The sequence below is a fragment of the Delphinapterus leucas genome, chromosome 9 (genome assembly GCF_059928025.1).
Source record: "Delphinapterus leucas isolate spDelLeu-1000000601 "Yukka" chromosome 9, BTC_Dleu_Yukka2, whole genome shotgun sequence".
In the NCBI taxonomy this organism is placed as follows: Eukaryota; Metazoa; Chordata; class Mammalia; order Artiodactyla; family Monodontidae; genus Delphinapterus; species Delphinapterus leucas.
In genome coordinates, this window is record NC_143137.1 from 96400612 (window position 1) to 96419865 (window position 19254).

Sequence of the window (19254 nt, forward strand, 5' to 3'; positions counted from 1 at the left end):
ACTCTGATTTTACAGTCACCCTACTGCACCGTGGCGAGCCGAATCTTCCACTTAATGAAGTAATATTGAGCGTTTTTAAACAAAGCATAATTAAAAATGGAGTCAGTGTAAAGAGAAAGAATTAAGTAAATAGAAACCTAGGGTCGCAGCACACATTGCAAAGTCTGAAGTTTAGGAAACAGCCACCATGTCCATTCTGCAGATGGGAAAGCTGAGGCCACACGAGCCCAGTCACAGCCCAGGAGTGGGCTGGACGCTCCTGACCCTCGGAGGGGCTGCCGCCCACGTCTAACCCCACGCTGCAGAGCAATCCTTCCTCCCCCCGAGTGGCATGCTGCGCGAAGGGACTCCTGGGGGCGGGGGTGAGGCTTGTTATTGAGGACAAGCCTCCCCCACCAGACAACTCCGGGGACGGAGCTGAGGTCTGGCTTGAAGTGCAGCCCCCATGTCCCCTCCGGCTCTCCTGGGGTGAGCTAACAGGCCAGGGAGGCCCGGCCACCAGCAAAGGGTCCGGGGGTACCCCAGTGACCCCAGGTTGACCCCAAGGCCTGTCCCTCGGCAGCTGCAGGGAAGCCAGGATGCCCCCAGCCACCCCAGGGAGGCAGCTGCGCAGGATCAGCCTGGATTGTGCGTAATCCCTGATCATGGAGAACACGGCCCCGGCCAGTGGGCACCGACCCCATTTACACACTGAGACAGCTGGCGAGGACGTTCCCGGGGAAGGAGGGTACCCACAACCCAGCCCAGGGATGGCCCTCTGCAGCCCGGGCCTCGGTGCCGTGAGGGGCCGAACCCTGGTCCCAGAGCTGGAGAGGGGGCACCCCGGCTCTGGCACTCAGCCCACTGAGCGCCATATCTCACCCCACAACGGCCCCTCATAAGTCCCTTCTCTGGGCCGGCCCCACCCACGTTCCTTCACCTGAGGACCCTCACACAGGCCTATGGAGCTGGGATGCTGGGAACTCCGGGTGAGAGGAGGGTGCACATCCAAGCACGAGGACCCCTCTCCCTGAGGGAGACTGATGGGGGCCCCCCCGCCCTCGGTGCCCCCAGTGCCCCCCAGGGCTTTGCATCTTCCCCTCCCCTGCACCCTGCAGGCCCGGCCACCCCTCCATTCAGTGCTGATCACAGCACCTTCTGTGGCCGCACCTCCCGGAGTCAAGCTCAGGACAGACCCCTAAAGGGGCAAGCCAGTGCTGTGGGCCCCCCAGGTCAGCCTGGGGTGCTCAGCACCCGTGGCATGCCCTGTCCTCAGAGGTCCCCACCTGGCCTGCGCAGGTTCCTAGGGTGGGTCGCAGCCCTGGGCCGAGGTCACGCTGCAGGTGGCCCCCTTGGGCACAACCCTCCACATCTCCTCCCCTCATCGTTCTCATCTCTGAAAGGAGGGGCCGCAAGGGTCCCAGAGATGGGGACGTGGTGGCCTCTAAACTCGGATAAGACGCCGCACAAATGGGGAAGGGGATCGGCCCCCTCCCACAGGCTCCGCTGTGCGCCCGCCTGCAAGACCCTAGTCCCTCACCTCGGACACTCGCCTCCACTCCCCTCAACCAAGCCCGGATTCAGGCCACAGTATTCAGGCCTCCATGCCTGCCCGACTGCTCCCAGGGCCTCCCTCCCCCTCTCCCTCCTCTCGGCCAGGCCCCTGGGGCTGGCCCGCAGCAGGTGGGCGGGGGTCAGCACCCTCCCGGCCCGGCACTCACCCAGCCTCTCCCCCGCCATGCCCGGCCCCCGGCCCCGCAGCCTCTCCTCTGAGAGCCCGGTGTCTCCCCGGAGGTGGGGATGGCTGCCGCCCTGGGGTGTCATCCATCCCTGTAAGCGATACTGGCGGGCGGGCGGCAGACGGGCTGCGGCGGCTCCTCCCTCCCTGGGGAGGTGGCCCAGCCCAGCGCCCGCCCGGCTGGGCCCCCACCCCTAGCATCACCAGCGGGGGCGTAACCCCAGGCACCACCCGGCCAGCACCATCCCATCCTCGCTGCGGAAGAAACCCGCAGACTGCAAACCCTGGGAGCGTGTGGCTCTAGATCACAGGAACCTGCTTCCTGGTTCTCTTCGCACACGTGCATGTCAAACGGCAGCTCCGTGTGGAATTCCCTGCACCTCACGTCCCCCTACCCCCGAGCCGGCCCCTTCCCAGAGCCAGGGGGCGGCGCACCACAGCCAGGGGTCTCCACACCCCTGTGAGCCCCCAGGAGCAGCCAGCAGGGCCACTCAAGGTGCTACTTACACAGGGTGGGTGGGGAGCCTGGGAGAGCCGGAGGAGGGCAGGGTGGGGGGCCCTGGGCTTCTGGGGTCCCCGAACCCCTCCTCACCGTGTTCAGGATGTCAGAGATCCTGAGGGCTGGGGCGGAACAGACGAGACGTGAACACGAGAAACACGAGGCAGGCGGGAGACACACAGAAGACAAAACCTATGAGCTGGTGAGCCAAAGCCAGAGAGTGGGGGGACGGGGGGGTCACAAGGGGACGTGGGGGATGGAGGGGGACAGAGGGGGGACATGGGGGATGGAGGGGGACAGAGGGGGGACATGGGGGATGGAGGGGAACAGAGGGGGGACATGGGGGATGGAGGGGGACAGAGGGGACATGGGGGATGGAGGGGGACACAAGGGGACATAGGGGATGGAGGGGGACACGAGGGGACATGGGGGGATGGAGGGGGTCTTGAGGGGACATGGGGTATGGAAGGGGACAGAGGGGTGGAGAAGGGACGTGGCAGTGGAGCGTGACAGAGAGGGGTGTGGGGCAGAGGGGGAAGCTTCAGGAACGTTCAGCCAGCTGCACCTGTCTGACCAGGTCGGTGGGGGCACATGGAAAGCTGCTGCGGGCGGAGGGTGCCCTCCATTGAAGGGCAGCCTGGCCCAGGAAGGGACAGAGGAGACAGCCCAGTGCAGGACAGGCCCTCGGTCAGCGCCCGACAGGTGAGGAAGGGGTGAGTGAGTGAAGGATGAGCAGAACGTCCGGCCCCTCTGTGGAGAACCCAGTTCTGCAGGGAGGCCGGGCCCTTTCTTCTCCCCTTAAACCCCCAGGCCTGTGGTTGAGAGGATTTCTATAATAGCTCCTTGTGCCTGGGCTCCCCGAGGCTCCCCGGGGCCCACACGGAGTCAGCGTGACTGGCAAGGGCACGGCCCAGGGTCCGAGGGGCAGGGCACATGGGTGGGCGGCCTCAGAGGGGCCCTGCCGGCTGCCCTGGGCCTGGGAGACCCTCTGGGGGAGAGGCCTGGGGCCCCGGACAGCAGTGCGGGGAGCAGTGTGGGAGGTGAGGGTCAGGGAACCGGGCTGGGGGGTAGTTAGCGCATGTGCCCCCCGACGGCCAGCCAGGCCACACAGTTAGCCAGGCCTCGGCAGCCTGGCCTGGGAGCAGCTGAGGCCGTGCACGGCAGGACGCAGGAGCCGCTGGGCAGCAGAAGCAGCAGGCCTGGGGCACTACTTACATGGGGTGGGCGGGGGGCCCTCAGCTTCCGGGGTCCCCGAGCCCCTCCTCACGGAGCTCAGGATGTCACAGATTCTGGGGGCTGGGTGGACAGGAGGCAGACATATGAGGAGGCTGCCGGGCGAGGCTGGGGGAGAGGAAGCAGGGCCCCTGCTCTCTGCTGCCCTGGGGCCTGTCTCAGCATCAAGGAGCCCTGGCCCTGACACCCGAGCAGAACGGTGGACCGGGCGGCCCCCCAGGCCAGTGGGGAAGGCCCGCATGGAGGGGGGCTTGAGGGGCAGAGGCCCTGGGGAGCCTCAGAGGGGGGCTGTCGGGGGCAGGCTGGTGCCCAAGCTCGGCCGGCCCTTGGCTCTCAAGCGCCCCCTCAGAGGAGCTGCAGGCCCTTCAGGGAGACCCCCGCAGCAGCAGCAGGGGCCCGGCTACTTACATGGGGTGGTCAGGGGGCTTATGGGAGCCGGAGGCGGGCAGGGCGGGGGACCCTCGCCTTCTGGGGTCCCCGAGCCCCTCCTCACGGAGCTCAAGATGTCAGGGACCCTGGGGGCTGAGCGGACAGACGAGACGTGAACACGCAGGTGAGGACACGCAAGAGAGGAGGGGGAGTGCAGGAGAAGGAGAGGGGCTAAGCTGGAGAACCACGCGGTGGGGTCCAGGGCTCCTGGAGCGCCATCACCCCCGCGCACCCAGGGCTGTGCGTTCACAGCAGGTATGTGAGGCAGACACAGGACCGTGTGCAGGGCTGGACAAGGGGCCTTCGAAGGCCGGCCTCCAGGTGGGAAGGTTGTGTGCCAAGGCCAGCAGAGGCCAGGCCAGGCCCACCGAGGCTTCTCCGCATCTGACGGATGACACAGCTGAGGCGAGAGGCCCCGGGGCCCCTGTGCCTGCCCTGCCCCACTCCGCGAGGCCCCTCGGGCATCTGCCCACCCTCCCCCAGCCAGACAAGGGGTTGGGACGAGGCTGGCCGGGCTGGCCCGCTCCCCTGTGCTCCTGCAGGCTCGGGCTGCCTCAGGCCCCCAGCCTGCTGAGGCAGGGACAGAACCACAGGACAGGGCCTGGGAGAGGTCTGCAGACCTCCATGCTCCATGCTGATGGTTTGGGGCCTGCAGTCTGGAGAAAACACGTGAACGTCCACCATCCCTGCGTCCAGAGGCCAAAGCCTTATGCTCGCTTCCACTCTGGGGCAGGGAGGGTACTCAGGACAGGGTCACTGCATCCCCCCTAAACTGGCCGAGTGGCCACTGTCCAGCCCAGGGGCAGCCCCGAGGGCACCCAGCGCTCATCTACAAGCGCGTGGCTGAGAGGGTCAGGCGGGCCCTCCACGTGGGGATGGGCGGCCTGGCCCGAGTGGAGGGGGGACCAGATCCCCTCCCTGGGGGCAGCTGAGAAAGCTGAGGGTGGAAGAGGGGGCCCTGGTTGAGCACACGGCGCCCGGCACCCTGGGGCCCTTGTGGGGCACAGACGGAGCACGGCCCAGCTCGGCCTGGGAGCCCTGAGAGTGGGTGGGAGCTCGAGTCTCTGCAGCCCACCCCCCAATCCCACAACGAGCCCAGGAAACGCCCCTTGCTGCCCGTCCCCGAATCGACTGGCAGCGGGGCAGCCACAGGTTTAAGGACCTTTGAGGGAAGAAACAGCAAATTCAACTGTGGGAACTGGGCACACAGCCCCCAGAGCAATCGTCCCACCCCGGGCAGTGGCTTCCTCGCTGCTCAGGGAGCCCGGGCCCATCAGGCTCTGCTTGGATGCTATGCCGGAGACTGCCCGGCGCCGGTCTGTACCCAGGCTCAGGTGGGACTGCAGCCCTGAGCGGGGTCAGCCCTTGGGCACACGCCCGCACCACAGGCCTCGGCCTTTCTCCATCCCAGCTCCCCACCCGCCAGTGGCCCGCCCCACTGACCCCGCAGGCGGGGAGCTGGGGTACCTTTTGTGTCTTCGTCCTCTATGGTGGTGTGGGTGCTGTCAGATGACTCCTGGGGAGACACGGGGAGACAACGGGTCAGGACGTGGCCTGAACCCCAGAAACCCACAGGCAGCGCTGGAGCTTCACACCAGCCCCAGGGCTCACCTGTCCCCAGGCTGGGCCGCCATGTCCCCAACAGCTGAGGACCCCAACTTCCCCTTCTCCCCACAAGGCACACCCAGTGGAAAGACTCCGTGTGCTCAGAGGACTCATTAACAAGAGAGGAAAACAAGCTTTTTGGAATTCCAAGACTCCGGGTGAAGCAGAAAGTCACCCACAGCCCGTGCATTTTGGCAGACAGGGCGGAAGCTTCCAGTAGCTGCTCCGGAGCCCTGGCCTGGCCCAGACAGATTGCCGCAGCGACCACACCTCCTCCCCAGGCCCGGACCGTCCCGCCAGGCCTGGCCTTACCTCTCAGGTGGCCTTAAGGGCAGAGAGGGGGCCCCAGCACCTCCTACCTCACTCCTGGCTTACTGCCCTTCAGATATAAAGCCAGGTGCCAGCCACCTGTCACCGGGTCCCCAGAAGGTCTGCCTGCTCCTCAGAAGGAACATCTTAACAGGGTCCCCAAGGGAACCCCCGCCCCCTCCAGCCCCCTCACAGGACACACTGCTTTGGGCCCTGGGCCAGGAATGCGGGTGTCTACAGGTTGTAGGATCAGGGCTCACACCACAGCCCCAGAAGCCTCACTCCAGACACAGCGTCCTAGGAACACCCATCCCTGGCCCCGAGTCACAGAGGACACCCGGGCTCTTCCTAGCACCTTGAGCCTGGGGGCCAGCCCAGAGCCAGTTGCCCAAGGCCCCCTGGTCCTGGCCCATGGCTGGGGTGCGTGGGGACCCTTTGAGGATCCCAGGCCCAGGTGGAAGTCCAGTTCTGGAAACACAGCGTGGCCGCCCACCCATCCCTCCCCCCACCCCAGAGAGCCAGCCCCTTCCCTGGCCCCGGGGTGAAGATGCCGATGGGATGGGAGCTGATGCCAGAGCAGAGAGGAGGGGCAGGAGGAGGGGTCAGCTCAGCGGGCAGCACCAGGCGCAGCGGGCAGAGGCGACGAGTGACGGGTGAGGTCAGGGGGAGTCTGTGCTGCTCCCCTCTCCCCCGCCCCACACTCGGGGGCACGCCGGGCAGCCCACGCCGGCCGGTCTCCCCCGGAGCACGCAGCCCTGGCCGCGCATCACGGAGGACACCCAGGCTCTTCCTGGCGCCCTGAGCCTCTGAAATGGGCCCTGCATTCAGCTGCTCCTGGCTAGGCTGGACCTGGTCATCGCCAAGGCAGGATGGAGAGGGTCTGAGAAGTGGACCCTGCTCAGGACATGAGGAAGCCCAGGCTCCTGTGTCCACCGTGGACTTGGTACAACCATGCCTCCAAAAAGGGCAGCACCTGGGGCCTTTCCCCAAAAGGGAGCAGCCCACGGACCTGGGGGGCTCTGTCCTGCCTTGGGAGGGGTCCCTGCACAGTTGTCTTGGCACAAATGCTTCCCCGGGGTCAACATCCCAGAGCTTCCCCAGGGCCAGGGGGTCTGCCTACTGCCTGAGCAGACGCTCCCAAGAGGGCGGTGAGGAACGCGCAGTACCTTGATCCCGTCCACTGGGTTATGAATGACGGTGGTTTGAGGTTCCTACAGAAGAAGGAAGCACAGAGGAAGGAAAGAGGGAAGTGAGAAGAGGAGGAGAGTGGAGGCCCCCCAGAGGAGAGGAGAGGAGAGGAGAGAGTGGCAGCTCAGCAGGGCGGCAGATGGCCAGCGGGGAGCAGAGCAGCTGGAGAGAAACCTGGGACGATGTGGATGGAACAAGCAGACCTGCCGGGACCTCGCCGGCGCCTGCGACGGGAGGGCGATGGAGAGCGTGCGCCTGAGGGCGGTGGCGAGAAGCCCCACGCTGGGTGCCCTGCCTCGGGCGCGCCGCCCCCTCCCTTTGCAGCTGGGCCCTCTGCCTCGGCATGGGCGGGGCACAGTTTGAAGATGTCATGGGGGTGGGGTGGCACATGGGATGGATGGGGTCCGAGACGGGGCTGGCTGCGAGGCCGGCATGTGGGACCCTCCCCTCCTGGGCCAAGGCCGCCCTCCCACTCGCTGGATGGCCATTTGGCAAACCCATCCTCTCCACGGGCGGTCCAGGGCTCACTCCCAGAAGCACGGCCTGGGGCCCGCGGGGACACCAAGTGTGCTTTCAGCAAACTCAGAACCTGTGGACCAGCAAACCCCAGCTTCTTGGGATGGCCTGCTCCACAGGCGCACAGCATACTGGGCAGGAGGGCCAGTACCCGCTGGCCACAACCCTGCACCACCAGCTCCGCCCCCTGGACAGGACCCTCCAGGTGAGGGCTGGTGCTGGCGGGTCCCTCTGACCTCACGTCTGCCCAGCCCTCCCCAGCAGGAACCCCCTGAACCCTCCAGGTAGCCACAGGCCCGCACAGCCATAGAAGTGTATCTCCCCACACCTGCCTCGGGGCCTGCAGGACACAGACTCTGATGGGAAATGCCATGGCTGCTGCTGCCCTAGACCCGACAGCTGCTGCTGGGCCGTCACCAGGGAAACCACCAAGGGGTCTCTGTCTCCCTCCAGATCACAGGGCTCTGAAGCTAAGGTCAGGCCCACCCATTCTTCCTGGGGAGAAACCAAAGGCCCCCACCTCCAAGACAGCACACCCCTGCAGCACCCAGGAGAGGGGTTGGCGGGGAAGTCCCCACTGCCTAGCCTGTCCTCACCCCCGACCCCCGGGCCACTCTCCCTGCAGAGCCTGCCTGGGCCCATCAACGGGGGGTCAGCCCGTTGCGAGCAGAGAGGCCGAGCAAGGTTGGTGCCCTGGATCCTGGCTCTCAGCCTCACCGGCTCCCTCCCTGATGGGCTCTCACTGCTGACCCACAAGTCAGCAGGGGCCTGTCCACTGCGCCCAGAGAGGCTCTCCGGCACGGCCTGAACTGGAGTCCACCCTCACCCCCACACCCGAGCGGCGGTGGGGCTGGAAGGGCTAAGTGTCATCTGTCAGAGACAGGCTGGCAGCCACACCCCAGCTTTACCCCAGGCCTCCCGACAGGTGGTTACCACACAGCCGGGGTACGGGAGGGCCGAGAAGCAGGGGGACGAGGGGTTCAGTACCAGGGCAGCTGGAGGAAGCGTCCCCTTGGGGCTGGTGGCAGCCGCACTGTTTTTGGTGCTATTTGTCTGGGGCTGCAGAGAGAGGAAGAGAAGCCATTAGGGAGAGAATGAGGGGGTCACGCCCCTTCCTTGGGCGGGGAGGAGGCCCAGAGGGAGCTTCGGGGATTGGGCAAAGCTGTAGGCTCGAGACGGGGTGGGGGGGGCAGACCCCCCAGGGCCAAGCCAGCGCCTCACCTTGACTCCGTCTGCTTTCTTGTTGAGTAAACTCTTGGCTGCTGCATTGGAGGAAACAGATGTGATGAGTTGAGGGGCCCGGGTCCCAGGACAGCCCACCCCCTCAGCGTGAGGCAGCCTCGGGGGCCTGCGAGGAGCCTGGGCTCCCCAAGATTGAGCGAGCAGGCGACCCAAGGTCCCAAGGCAGAGGTAGCTTCTGCGCCCAGCTGGGGACAGAGCGGGCCTGTGTCCTGTGCCAAGCAGGGCCGCCCTGGGGAAGGTCTGGCCAGCGCCGCCCAAGGATCCTCGTCCCCGGGACACGGCCTTCCCCCCTGGCCATCCGCCATGACCTTGGAGGACACCAAGGTTTCTCCTCCCACCTGTGACCAGCAGCTTCCGGGAGGGCAGCATGCAGGTTCCCCGAAAAGGAAGGCAGGGCGCTGCCCCTCACCCGAGATGGGAACACAGGGCGGGACAGCAGGTTGGAGTGGTAGGCACCCCCATGTTCTCAGGCAGGGGTGGGTGGGCTGCAGCTGGCCACCCACAAAGGGAGGGGCTTGCCCCAACCCCAGGTGCCTGCTCTCAGCCTCCTTGCCCCCCTCCCCTGTCAGACTGAACTCGGAGCTCTGGTCCCACGGCCAGGCCTCAGGCCACGCCTCTCAGCTCAGAGCCCCGGGGGGCAGCCTCACTCTCCCTCTTAAACCACCCCGCAGCCTGAGCCTTGGGGCCACCGCTCGGCCTTGCTCTGGCAGCACTGACTGGGCCAACTCGGGCCTCTGTGCCCACCCACCAAGGACCTTAAGCTCCGAGTGACATCAACAGGATGACACACCTGGGGGAGGGTCCAAAGAGCCACCTGCATCCCAGGTTCCCACCACCCCTCAGAAGCCCAGGCCCAGCAGACGGCCCGTCTCATCCCAGCCTTCCCCGCACCCGCGGGGAGGAGGTCGGGGGCGGCCCGGCTCTGCCTCTGCCTCTCTGTGAGCCAGCTTCAGGGGCCCTGACCTGCCACAGCCCACAGGCCCTTAGCCCCCCAGCATAAAAACAAAGGAAGTCAGCTTACCTTACGGAAAAGGAAAGGTGAGAAGGGGAGGAGAGGGAGTGAGGAAGAAAGAAGAGAGAGAAAACAAGGTTTGTGGACGTTCAGGCAGGGAGTGCAAGTCTGCAGCCCAGGGCTCAGCGGCTCCTGCCTCACCCGCCCTGCCCACGCTCACACCAAGCAGTGCCCCAGGACAGCCGGTGCGGGTTAGAGAAGCAGCCCTGGGGTCGGATGCCGGAGGGTGGGGTCCCTCGCCCTGGAAGGAAGGTGGCACAGTCCCCACCGCCAGCTCCAAAAGCTCTGGCTGGCCAGCCCTGAAGGGGAGGCCGCCTGCCCAGAGGTAGGAGGGTGGCCCCCAGCAGGCCTGTGGTGGGGGGGGGGACCTTTCCTGCTGGGAACATCCCTGGAGGCCGTTGACTCGGCCGGCACATCAGAAAGACCCAGAGAGATGCAGCGATTCTCAAAGCGTGGTCCCCCTGGACCCCGCCCCCGCCCCCGCCAGCAATGTCAGCATCTCATCGCCTGGGCTGCCCCAGACCTCCTGAGGCAGAAACTCGGGGGCGGGCTCGGCATCAGTTTAACTGTTCATCTGCTCTGGGGGGTCCTGACGCTGCTTCAGGTCGAGAACCACTGGTCAAGGTCCCCAGTGCAGTGACCAGGCCGCTGGGCCACCCCCTGCTGATTGCCTTTCCCTGTCCAGGCGGCCATCGCCGCCCTCCGGGCTTTGCTTTGGCACACAGGTGGCTGCCCCCAGCCAGAGGGCCCCGCGGGGTTATCGGAGACCTGCTACACTGGGCGCAGCCTCAGTTCCCAGCCTTCCTCCCCAATGGACCCATCAATTCCCTCAAGTTTCCCTCCCAGGATCCACGGGCCAAAGTTTAATGAGAAACCTGACTCCTGGCCCAACCCTGTCGCCCGGTGGGCTTCACCCCGTGAGAAGCATCACAGTACCCCAGCGAGTGAAGGGACCACAGGTCATCCCTTTCCTCGTCCCCCAGTTCATCCTCCCAAGGGCGAGGCCTCACCTGGTGAGGCCGGACTTGGGATCACACCCTGCTACCCTGGCAGCCCTGCTCCGCGGGCGTCCAGGACCAGAAATGCCGCCTGCTCAGGGCCACAACCCACTTCCCACTGCGGGGACTGTGAAAACCTCCCAGGTGGCAGCTACGTCCGCATGCCTGTAACTCACCACGGAGGAACAATCGAGCCCTGCAGACATGGAAACTCCCGGGCCTCCAGGGCCTGCAGCCTCACTCCTGACCAGCATGGCCCTAGCCTCCCTACTGACCCCGAAGTGGGGGTCGTGCTGTGGTCACAGAGCCCAGGGACCCTGTCTATGCTGGCCGACCAGCTGGCTGGACACAGCTGGAGGAAAGTGGGGTCCAGCCCGTCTTGAAGGCACTCGTCGTGAGAGCTGAGCAGACGAGCAAGCTGACCCTCACCCCCAATTTAAGGTGGGCAGTCTGGGGAGAGTCACCTCCCAGTGCCACACAGCCTTGACCAGCAGCATTCCCGGCCGGCTGAGTTAGAGCCAGTGCACGCCAGTGCTGGTCTGAGAAGTCCGGCCAGGGCCAGCCCAGTGCCCTGGTTGGGGCAGAGTCAGCTCTGCCTGGTCTTCCCCTTGGGCAGGAAAGGGGGGCCCCTGGGTCAGACCCTGGGACAGTCCTGGGTCTTAAGAGGGTTCCCTTCAGTCCCTGATTCTATCAAAACCCACATTCCAGACCGTGCTACACGGGACGGTACCAGTTCCACTCCCTAACAAGCCACCCCTCAGGGCACTCAGTCCGCCACCACGGCCCAGGCTCCAGGATGCCCTGCAGCAGACGCCTGTCCTTGTAATCGATTCCCGAACACTCCTCCTTGGGAACCCCTGTAACCTACACCTGCGTGTCTGGGTACAGGGTGTCTGGACACACAGCTGCCGTCTTCCTGAGCTCAGCTCCTGGCCGCCACGTTTCCTGGAAATTCACATCTCTGTCTGAGAATAATTCCAGAATCCTGTTGACTCCCGTCTACACTAGCAGTCAAAGGCATAAGGAGTTTCCTTTGTGTTTCCTCAAGTCGAATTCAAGTCGAATTCATTACTACACAGCAGGAGCCAAGGTGGACCGACCAGGCGCCCTAGACCCCCGGAGACAAGCAGAGACCCTCTGCCCCACCCCGGTCCGGGTCCTTGGGGCCAGGCCATCATTGCCACCCCAGCAGTTTGCCTGAGTCTCCTCTTGGTGAAGGCCAAGTGGGACTGACCAGGCCGCCTTGATGAACTGCAAGAGATCTACAAAGACACCCGGTCTTCTGCTGGCCGAGGGCACTACGTCACCCCAGAGGCCGTCATCCACAGAGAAGCGATGGCCTTGGGACTGAGCCCCCTGCCTGCCGTGTCTGCTGGGTCCAACGCACTGGCTGAGGTAGGCTGACCTAGCGGGGATGGGGGCTCAACCCACAGGGCCCAGCCTTTACCTCGTCCCCTAGCTCGTCACTCAGGGACAGCCATGCTGGGCTCCGGCCACATGCACGGACCACCCCCAGGACAGAGCGGCCCTGGGCGCCGGGGGCGGAGCCGCACATGCTCGCGGCCTCATGCACGGACGCTCCACATCCCCTTGCAGGCAGTGGGCATTGCAGGTGGGAGCCCCGGGCAGAGAGCGGCTCAGAGGCGCCTGCCTCGCTCACTGCTGCCCCGCCCCCGGCTTCACCAGGAGGCCCTAGTCTCACTGTCCCGTGTCCCACTGCCCCTCCCTCCCTCTCAGGTGCTCCGGAAAGGCCCAGTAAATGAAGCTGACTCAGGATGACCCCGGGGGCCTGCCTGCTGGACCCGTCACCGGGCTCACGGGAGGAGCACAGGCCCTCCTGCTGAGGACAGCCCTGCCCTGAAAGCCCCAGGAGGCAGCAGCCGGGGTCCTCTGGGTGGGCAGGCGGGCCGGCACACCCTGTGGGGTCACGGGGTAAGAGCTGGGCTGGATGTGCAGTAAAGAAAGGGCCCGGGGGCTTCCCTGGTGGCGCAGTGGCTGGGAGTCCGCCTGCCGATGCAGGGGACATGGGTTCGTGCCCCGGTCCGGGAAGATCCCACATGCCGCGGAGTGGCTGGGCCCGTGAGCCATGGCCGCTGAGCCTGCGCGTCTGGAGCCTGTGCTCCGCAACGGGAGAGGCCACAGCAGTGAGAGCCCCGCGTACCCCCCACCAAAAAAAAAAAAAAAAGAAAAAAGAAAGGGCCTGGGCCTGGGAGGGGCTGGGCGTCTGCCCTGTCCCGGCCGACACTCGAGGCACCGGCAGGAAATGCCGGGCTTCTTCTAGGCCCCTCAGCTGCAGCTGGCCCTGCCCGCCCTACACTTGTGCCACCTTCAGCTCGGGCTGGGGCCATGGGCCCACTAGGAAGTCTTGGGGTCCACTAGCCTTATGTGATGCGGCCAAGGTCACGGTTGGATGAGCGGGAGCTGGCATGGGCCTTCTGGGAGGTCTGCCCCTCACAGACTGGGCCACAGGTTAGCAGAATGAGCCTCTCCCCTCACAGGGTGGGGACGAGTTAATGGGGGCCTCGTAGAAAGAAACCAAGAGGAGGCCTTCAGAGCCATTCTCTGGGTGGCCGAGGGCCCCATCTTGGGGCTCACGGGGCAGACGTGCGTGTTTGGGCCTCAGCACAGACCGCCGGCTCCGTGCGAGCGGCTGGAAGCGCAGGGCAGGGCCCTGGGCACGTGTGCGGGACAGGTCGGGGGTGGCCAGGGTGGCCAGTGGGCTCTCACGGGACAGGGTCTCTGCCCACGCCCTTCTCCCCAGGGCCCCCACTCGGGATTTGAACTCCCAGCAGCAGCCCCGAGGCTTCCTGGGGTTGGTGTCAAGGTCATTCTGAGCGGGGGTCATGATGGACAAGTGGGGAGTGAGACTGAGACAGCAAAGGGCTCTGACCAGAGGGGTCTCCTGACCCCCAGACTCAGGAACCAGGACTGGGGAATTCGGTCAAAGGCATGGAGGGCAACTCGGCTCAGGGGTCAGCTAGCCTGGCCCCTCCTGAAATAGGTGGGGTCTGAGGCTGCTGGGACAGTTGGGGCTGCCTCCCTGCCCACGGGGGCTCTGTGGGCGTGTCCACGGCGGGAGCAGGGGCTCCCGGGGCCTCTGGGGAGGCTCTCAAGGCCCAGCCGGCGGCTGCGTGCAGCGAAGGGACCTGCATGCCGACAGGCGGGACATCTACCTTGTTCCACCAGCCCCATGGTGGTGCCGGAGGCCGCGGTGGACATTGTGGCTGGAGCGGTGGTCTGTCTGCCCACTGTTAGCACCGGGTTAGAGACGAGGAGAGGGGCGGACACAGACGAGGGGTGGGCGAGGTGAGGGAAGAGAAGAGACAAAGGAAGCAGAAGAAGATTAGAGTCAAGGTTTAGGTGACGGATGGTTCCAGAATCCCTTCACAGGAGCGTGAAAACAAGATGGAGACCGACTGACACTGGAAAAGCATTTGCCTCCTTTCTCCTTGGAAAACCCCAGCGGGGCCTTCCGGGTGCCGGGCTGGGCGTGCGGACAGGACACGTCCTATCAGTATTGGTGTGACAGCATGCCCCCCAGCCCAGCAGCACAGCGTCACAGCAAAAGTAACAGGATGGGGCGCGTGCTGATGCAAACGGACAACGAGGACGGACCACAGACGCACCCGCACCAGCATCGCAGGCCACAGACAAGCCACAGGAGCGCCAGGGGGCAGCGGCCCCGCTCGGGTGACGCTGTCCCCGCTGGGCCTGCCTGGGCCCATGGCCTCAGGGTCGCCGACAGCCCCCCAGAGCGGCCGCACACCCCCAGCCCTGCCCACCCTCGGCGCCCGGGTGGGCGGCCGCCAGCCAGAGTATCCGGAGCCTCCTCTAGCCGCCCCCTAACCCACACACAGAACGGGTGCTCAGAGGATTCAGGACAACAACGAGGCCACAGAGGTGCCGACCAACGCCTGGACAGACACACGGAGCTGCGGCCCGGCCGGCGGGCAGCTCAGACACAGACCCAACACTCAGGGACGTGCCCTCACGGGGCCCGGCCGTAGCCCAGGCCTCCTCTGTGGCCCGAGGGTCTCAGAGGGCGGAAGGTCGGGCCGGGCCAGCAGCAGAGGAGGGGACAGTGGGGTGAGGACACGGCAGGCAGCTGGTGGCGGGTCGTTCCCCAGCCTTCCCGCCGTAGGCCTGCTCCTCCTGGAGAAGGCTCTACTCACCTGAGAAATTCCGCGTGGCCAGCATGGTGGTGAGGATCGCGCCCTGGGGAGACACACACAGCTGAGGCCAGGCGGAGACCCCCGCCCGCACCTCGAGTTACGGCCTCGCAGAGAGGCAGCTGCACCCAGACATGCCACCCACGTCCAGCATTAAAACAGGGACGCACCCCAGGTCCTAAACTGCCCACTGAGCCCAGCTTTTAAAGGCGTCAAGACCCCCCAGGGCTGCAGCTGGGGGTCTGCCTCTCCCCATGGCGCCTCCTCTCCCTGACAGGCACGTGCACGCCAGCCGCCAGGCCTGGACACTCTCAGCACAGAGCAGCCTGTCGGGAGGACGGGCCTGGCGCCCAACGGCCTCCCTGCCCAGGGCCCTCCGCCCTCCCTCCCGCCCTCCCCCTGCCCACACAAGCAGCAGAGCTCAGCTGATCTCCTGACCAAATCTGCCCCAGGTCAGAAGCTTCTCAGCCTTCTCCCGCTCAGAGAGTATGACTGACCACAGGGCGCCTTTCCCCCCAGGGAGCCCCAGGAATGCCTCATGGGTGGCGTGGGCGGCTGAGGAGGGACCAGCTGTGCACCTGGGGGCCAGGCTCACGTCTGGGCACCTCTGGTGTTGTTGCCATGGGGGGTCTAGTCTGGGACGGCGCTGACGAGCAGCCCATCCTAGGTGACTGGGACCCCCACAGGCCTGCCCGAGCCCCTCCAGCTGCTCCCAGGGCAGGGCCCTCGGCCCCTCTGGGTGGGTGAGCACGCGTGCCTAGCGTGGCACCCTGGCCCTCACTGGGGTCGGCATCTCACCTTGAGCTTCCGCCGGGCATTGAACTTTTTCAGGCACTCCACGGTCTCCTGCCTGTGCATCATGGAGGCCACAGTGGAGCGTTGCTGTGGGGAGGGGGGAGGGAGGAGGGGGTCACACGCTGCAAGGAGCCCTGAGGGGCATCAGCTCTGTCCCCAAGGCGGGGCTCTAAAGAGGGGGCTTGGGGCAAGGCTCGGGGCAGCAGCACCCCCAGGGCCCTTGTGCCAAGAGCTGCCGGCCGCCCACTGCAGCCAGAGGCCACCTGTCCCCGCTGCTTGCCTAACCCCCAGCCCGTCACCCCTCATGGCCCGTCCGCCCCGCCACCTGTCCCTCACCCGCCTCGCTACTCTATCCCCTCACGCCCTGGACTGGGCCTCCTCTTTCCACGGAGCTCCTTAGTCTCCCAGGGACTAAGGTCTTTAAACCCGCCAGCCTTAAAGCCACAGGCCACGCAGCCCCCGGGAAACCAGGGGGCCCACTGGATGCGAGGAGAGTGCGCCAGGGTCAACGCGCCAGGGGGTGGTCCTAGGCTGGGGTGACTTACGCAGACCCACGGGTGCTTCAGCGCCTCGTGCGCCGTGATGCGCTTGGCAGGGTTGATGGTTAACATCTGGTTGATGAGGTTTTTGGCTTCAGGAGTGACCGTGTCCCACTCCGGGGATGGGAACTACGAAGGGAAGCCACGCACAAGGGAACCTAAAGCCCCCTTCCCAGGCAGAAGACAGAATTCTCCGAGGGGGGGCCTCATCTGGAAACGGGCGGCGTCACCCCGCTCCCTGCCTCTGCCTCCCCCAGATGGGGAGGGTCGGGGGGGTCCCGGCACTCACGTCATAGGCCCCGGCCTTGATCTGCTGGTACAGCTTGTGCTGGTCCTCGTCCCAGAAGGGTGGGTAGCCCACCAGCAAGATGTACAGGATCACCCCTGCAGGGAACGCAAGTGCAGGGCCTCGCACTGCCGCCCTCACCGCCTGCGCCCAGTGGCTCAGCCCCAGCCCATGGAGCCCACAGCGCGGCCACAAGCCAGTGGGGCGCTGCTGCGTGGGGTCAGCTGTGTGACCCCCGGCGTGGGGGTCATATGCACAGCTCTGCCGCCTGACAGCTAGGGGACCCTCAGCCAGTTTCTCAGCATCAGCTAGGGTGGGGGTCACTGCCCGAAGCCAGCAAGCCCCATGAGAACACCGGGACCCTCAAGGTCCAGTGGGACCCCCCCCGGCCCCCGCAGCCAGCGTCAGCAAGTTTCACTGTTTGAGACCCTGACGGCGGAATGGCATATACATCTCCTTCACCTCTGCTCTACCCTCACCCTACTTCCCAGGAGAGGCCCGAGGCCGGCCCCCTCCGCCGCGCAGAGGACAGGCCCCGCCAGGGTGGTGTGCACGGTCTCCAGCCCTCCAGCATCCATCCACCACCCGGGCACCTGCCGCTCCTCCTCCAGACCGCTCTGCAGAGCGCGGGGCAGGTGCTGGGGTGGTGGCTTCTCAGCAACAGCCAGGATCGCATTAGCGACTCCAGTCTGGGTGGAGAGGGCGCTCCTAGCGGGGGGCAGCCCTGTGAGTCAGCCCAGCGGCGGGTCCCTCACAGTGGCCCTGCGGCCCTACCCCGCCCCGCACACCAGCCTCACCGCACGCCCAGATGTCCACCGGCTTGCCGTACGCCTCCTTGCGCAGCACCTCTGGGGACAGGTAGCCTGGCGTGCCAGCGAACCCTAGCGGGAGGGGAAAGGGCCGTGTGAGGGGCTCCGGGGGCAGCTGGTGCCCCCAGCCTGGCCCCCGGCCGGCCAGCCGGCTACTCACCAAACCAGGCCTGCTGGTCCCCCTGCACCTCGATAGCCAGGCCGAAGTCCGCCAGCTTCACTGCGGCCCCTTTGCACTTGCTGGCCAGAAGCAGGTTCTCGGGCTGCGGGGAAGGCGACCAGCCCGAGAGCATGTGGTTTACACCCGGGGGGTGTCACGGGAGGGAGGGGGACAAAATAGTGCTTTGCAGACAGGGGCACACAGGCCTGACCCGCCACCACGTGGGTGTCCCCCCAGCACAGCTGACACCCTTGGCTTGGGCGTATCCCAGAGCTCTGGGCCCCGCCGGGCCTGCACCCCGCAGTCTGTCCCTGCCCCGCACCCCCGGGGGGCAGGGACAGGCGCCCCAGAGCTGAGGGAAGCTGGCTTTCAAAGCGCAAGCTTGTGAACTCAGGGCGCTGGGACCAAAAACAGAGCGCACCCTACAGGCCCTGGCAGGCTGTGCGGGGGCCCGGGACTTCCACCGGCAGAGGGGCTTCCCTCCCTTCACCACGGCTGGCTGCACAGACAACTGCCTGCCGGAGCGCTCAGGCGCTGCTGGCAGGACGGCAGCCCTCAAAGCGCAGGAAGGAACAACGGAGGGCCCCGAGAGCCTGGCAGTGCAGGACGTCTGTCCACCAAGTCCCAGCGGCCCCATGCTGGCCAGAGGGGGCCTGCCTTGACCGCAGGTGGGAAAGGTCCCATGCAGACCTCCCTGAGTCGGGCAGCAGCGCCCTTGCTCAAGCTGGAAGGACATTCATCCCTGTCCCACTGGAGCACCGAGGCTGCTGCCCCCTGATTGGGGACGTTTGGCCCCGAAGGCCCGAGGGGGTCCCTGTGCGCTGGGCCCTGTGCGCTGGGCCCCTCCCATCCCAGCCTATCCCACCAGCCTCACGACCTCCCAGCAGTCAGCGCTCAGAGCTCAAAGCCGCTGGACTTACTCATGCCTCTCTGGGCCCTCGGCACCCTCGCCAGGCCACCCTCCCGACGGGAAGGCCCGCTGAGACCACACTGCCACTTTGGTGCCACCAAGAAAGACAAACACCACCAACCGAACTGAGTTAACACCGCTTGTACACCTGCGGTGTTAGGACGACACACGTGGAAGAGATGAAGTACGCCAGCCCCACCCAGCAGAAACCAGTTCTTCCAGGCCCACACACAGCTGGCTGGACGAGGTGCTGTCCCTCCAGGTGATGTGCGCTGGGGACACTCAGCCCTGTCTGCCCAGCACGGCCTGGAGGCCTCTGAACATCTTTTTTTTTTTTTTGGATTATTGGTCTTTCTTTTTTTTAATACTCCCCTTTTCTTCCTTTTTTAAAGTTTATTTCTTAATGCATGTCCCATCAACTCTTTTGGCCACAGCGCACGCCATATGGAACTTCCCCGACCAGGGATTGAACCCGCGCCCCCTGCATTAGAAGCACGGAATCTTAACCACTGGACCACCAGGGAAGCCCGCCTCTGAACACCTTGATTTTGCAAATATGCGTGGGGCAAGGGGACCCCAACCTCTCCACACACCCCATATCAAGAAGTCTGAAATAAACACAACATTGTAAATCAACTATATTTCAATTTTTTAAACTAAATTTAAAAAAGAAGTCTGAAATCGTAGGAGTCAGGGACTGCAGCTGGGGGCTTGACCTGACTTCTACAGCTCAGATACCCCCACCCCGAGGAAACAAACCAGCACTCCTCCCCAGGAAGAAGGAGCTAAGTGAACTTGGTCCCTGGGAAGAGCTGGACAAGAAGGGTCGGGGCCGGGC

The 19254-nt window shown here is 65.5% G+C and overlaps 1 protein-coding gene across 1 annotated transcript in view; it reads right to left on the minus strand.

Moving 5' to 3' along the window:
- Window positions 1-19254, minus strand: part of CAMK2B (calcium/calmodulin dependent protein kinase II beta) — a 41074-nt gene that overhangs the window by 3415 nt on the left and 18405 nt on the right. Inside the window, exons 5-18 of the mRNA XM_089917856.1 lie at window positions 17507-17609; window positions 17335-17418; window positions 16541-16635; window positions 16258-16380; window positions 15716-15799; window positions 14921-14963; window positions 13922-13996; window positions 8718-8758; window positions 8484-8555; window positions 6959-7003; window positions 5346-5394; window positions 3858-3971; window positions 3432-3512; window positions 2225-2338 (exon numbers count right to left, since the gene is read on the minus strand). Of these exons, the coding sequence (XP_089773982.1) occupies window positions 2225-2338; window positions 3432-3512; window positions 3858-3971; window positions 5346-5394; window positions 6959-7003; window positions 8484-8555; window positions 8718-8758; window positions 13922-13996; window positions 14921-14963; window positions 15716-15799; window positions 16258-16380; window positions 16541-16635; window positions 17335-17418; window positions 17507-17609 (1123 nt within the window). The remainder of the gene's footprint in view (window positions 1-2224; window positions 2339-3431; window positions 3513-3857; window positions 3972-5345; window positions 5395-6958; window positions 7004-8483; window positions 8556-8717; window positions 8759-13921; window positions 13997-14920; window positions 14964-15715; window positions 15800-16257; window positions 16381-16540; window positions 16636-17334; window positions 17419-17506; window positions 17610-19254) is intronic.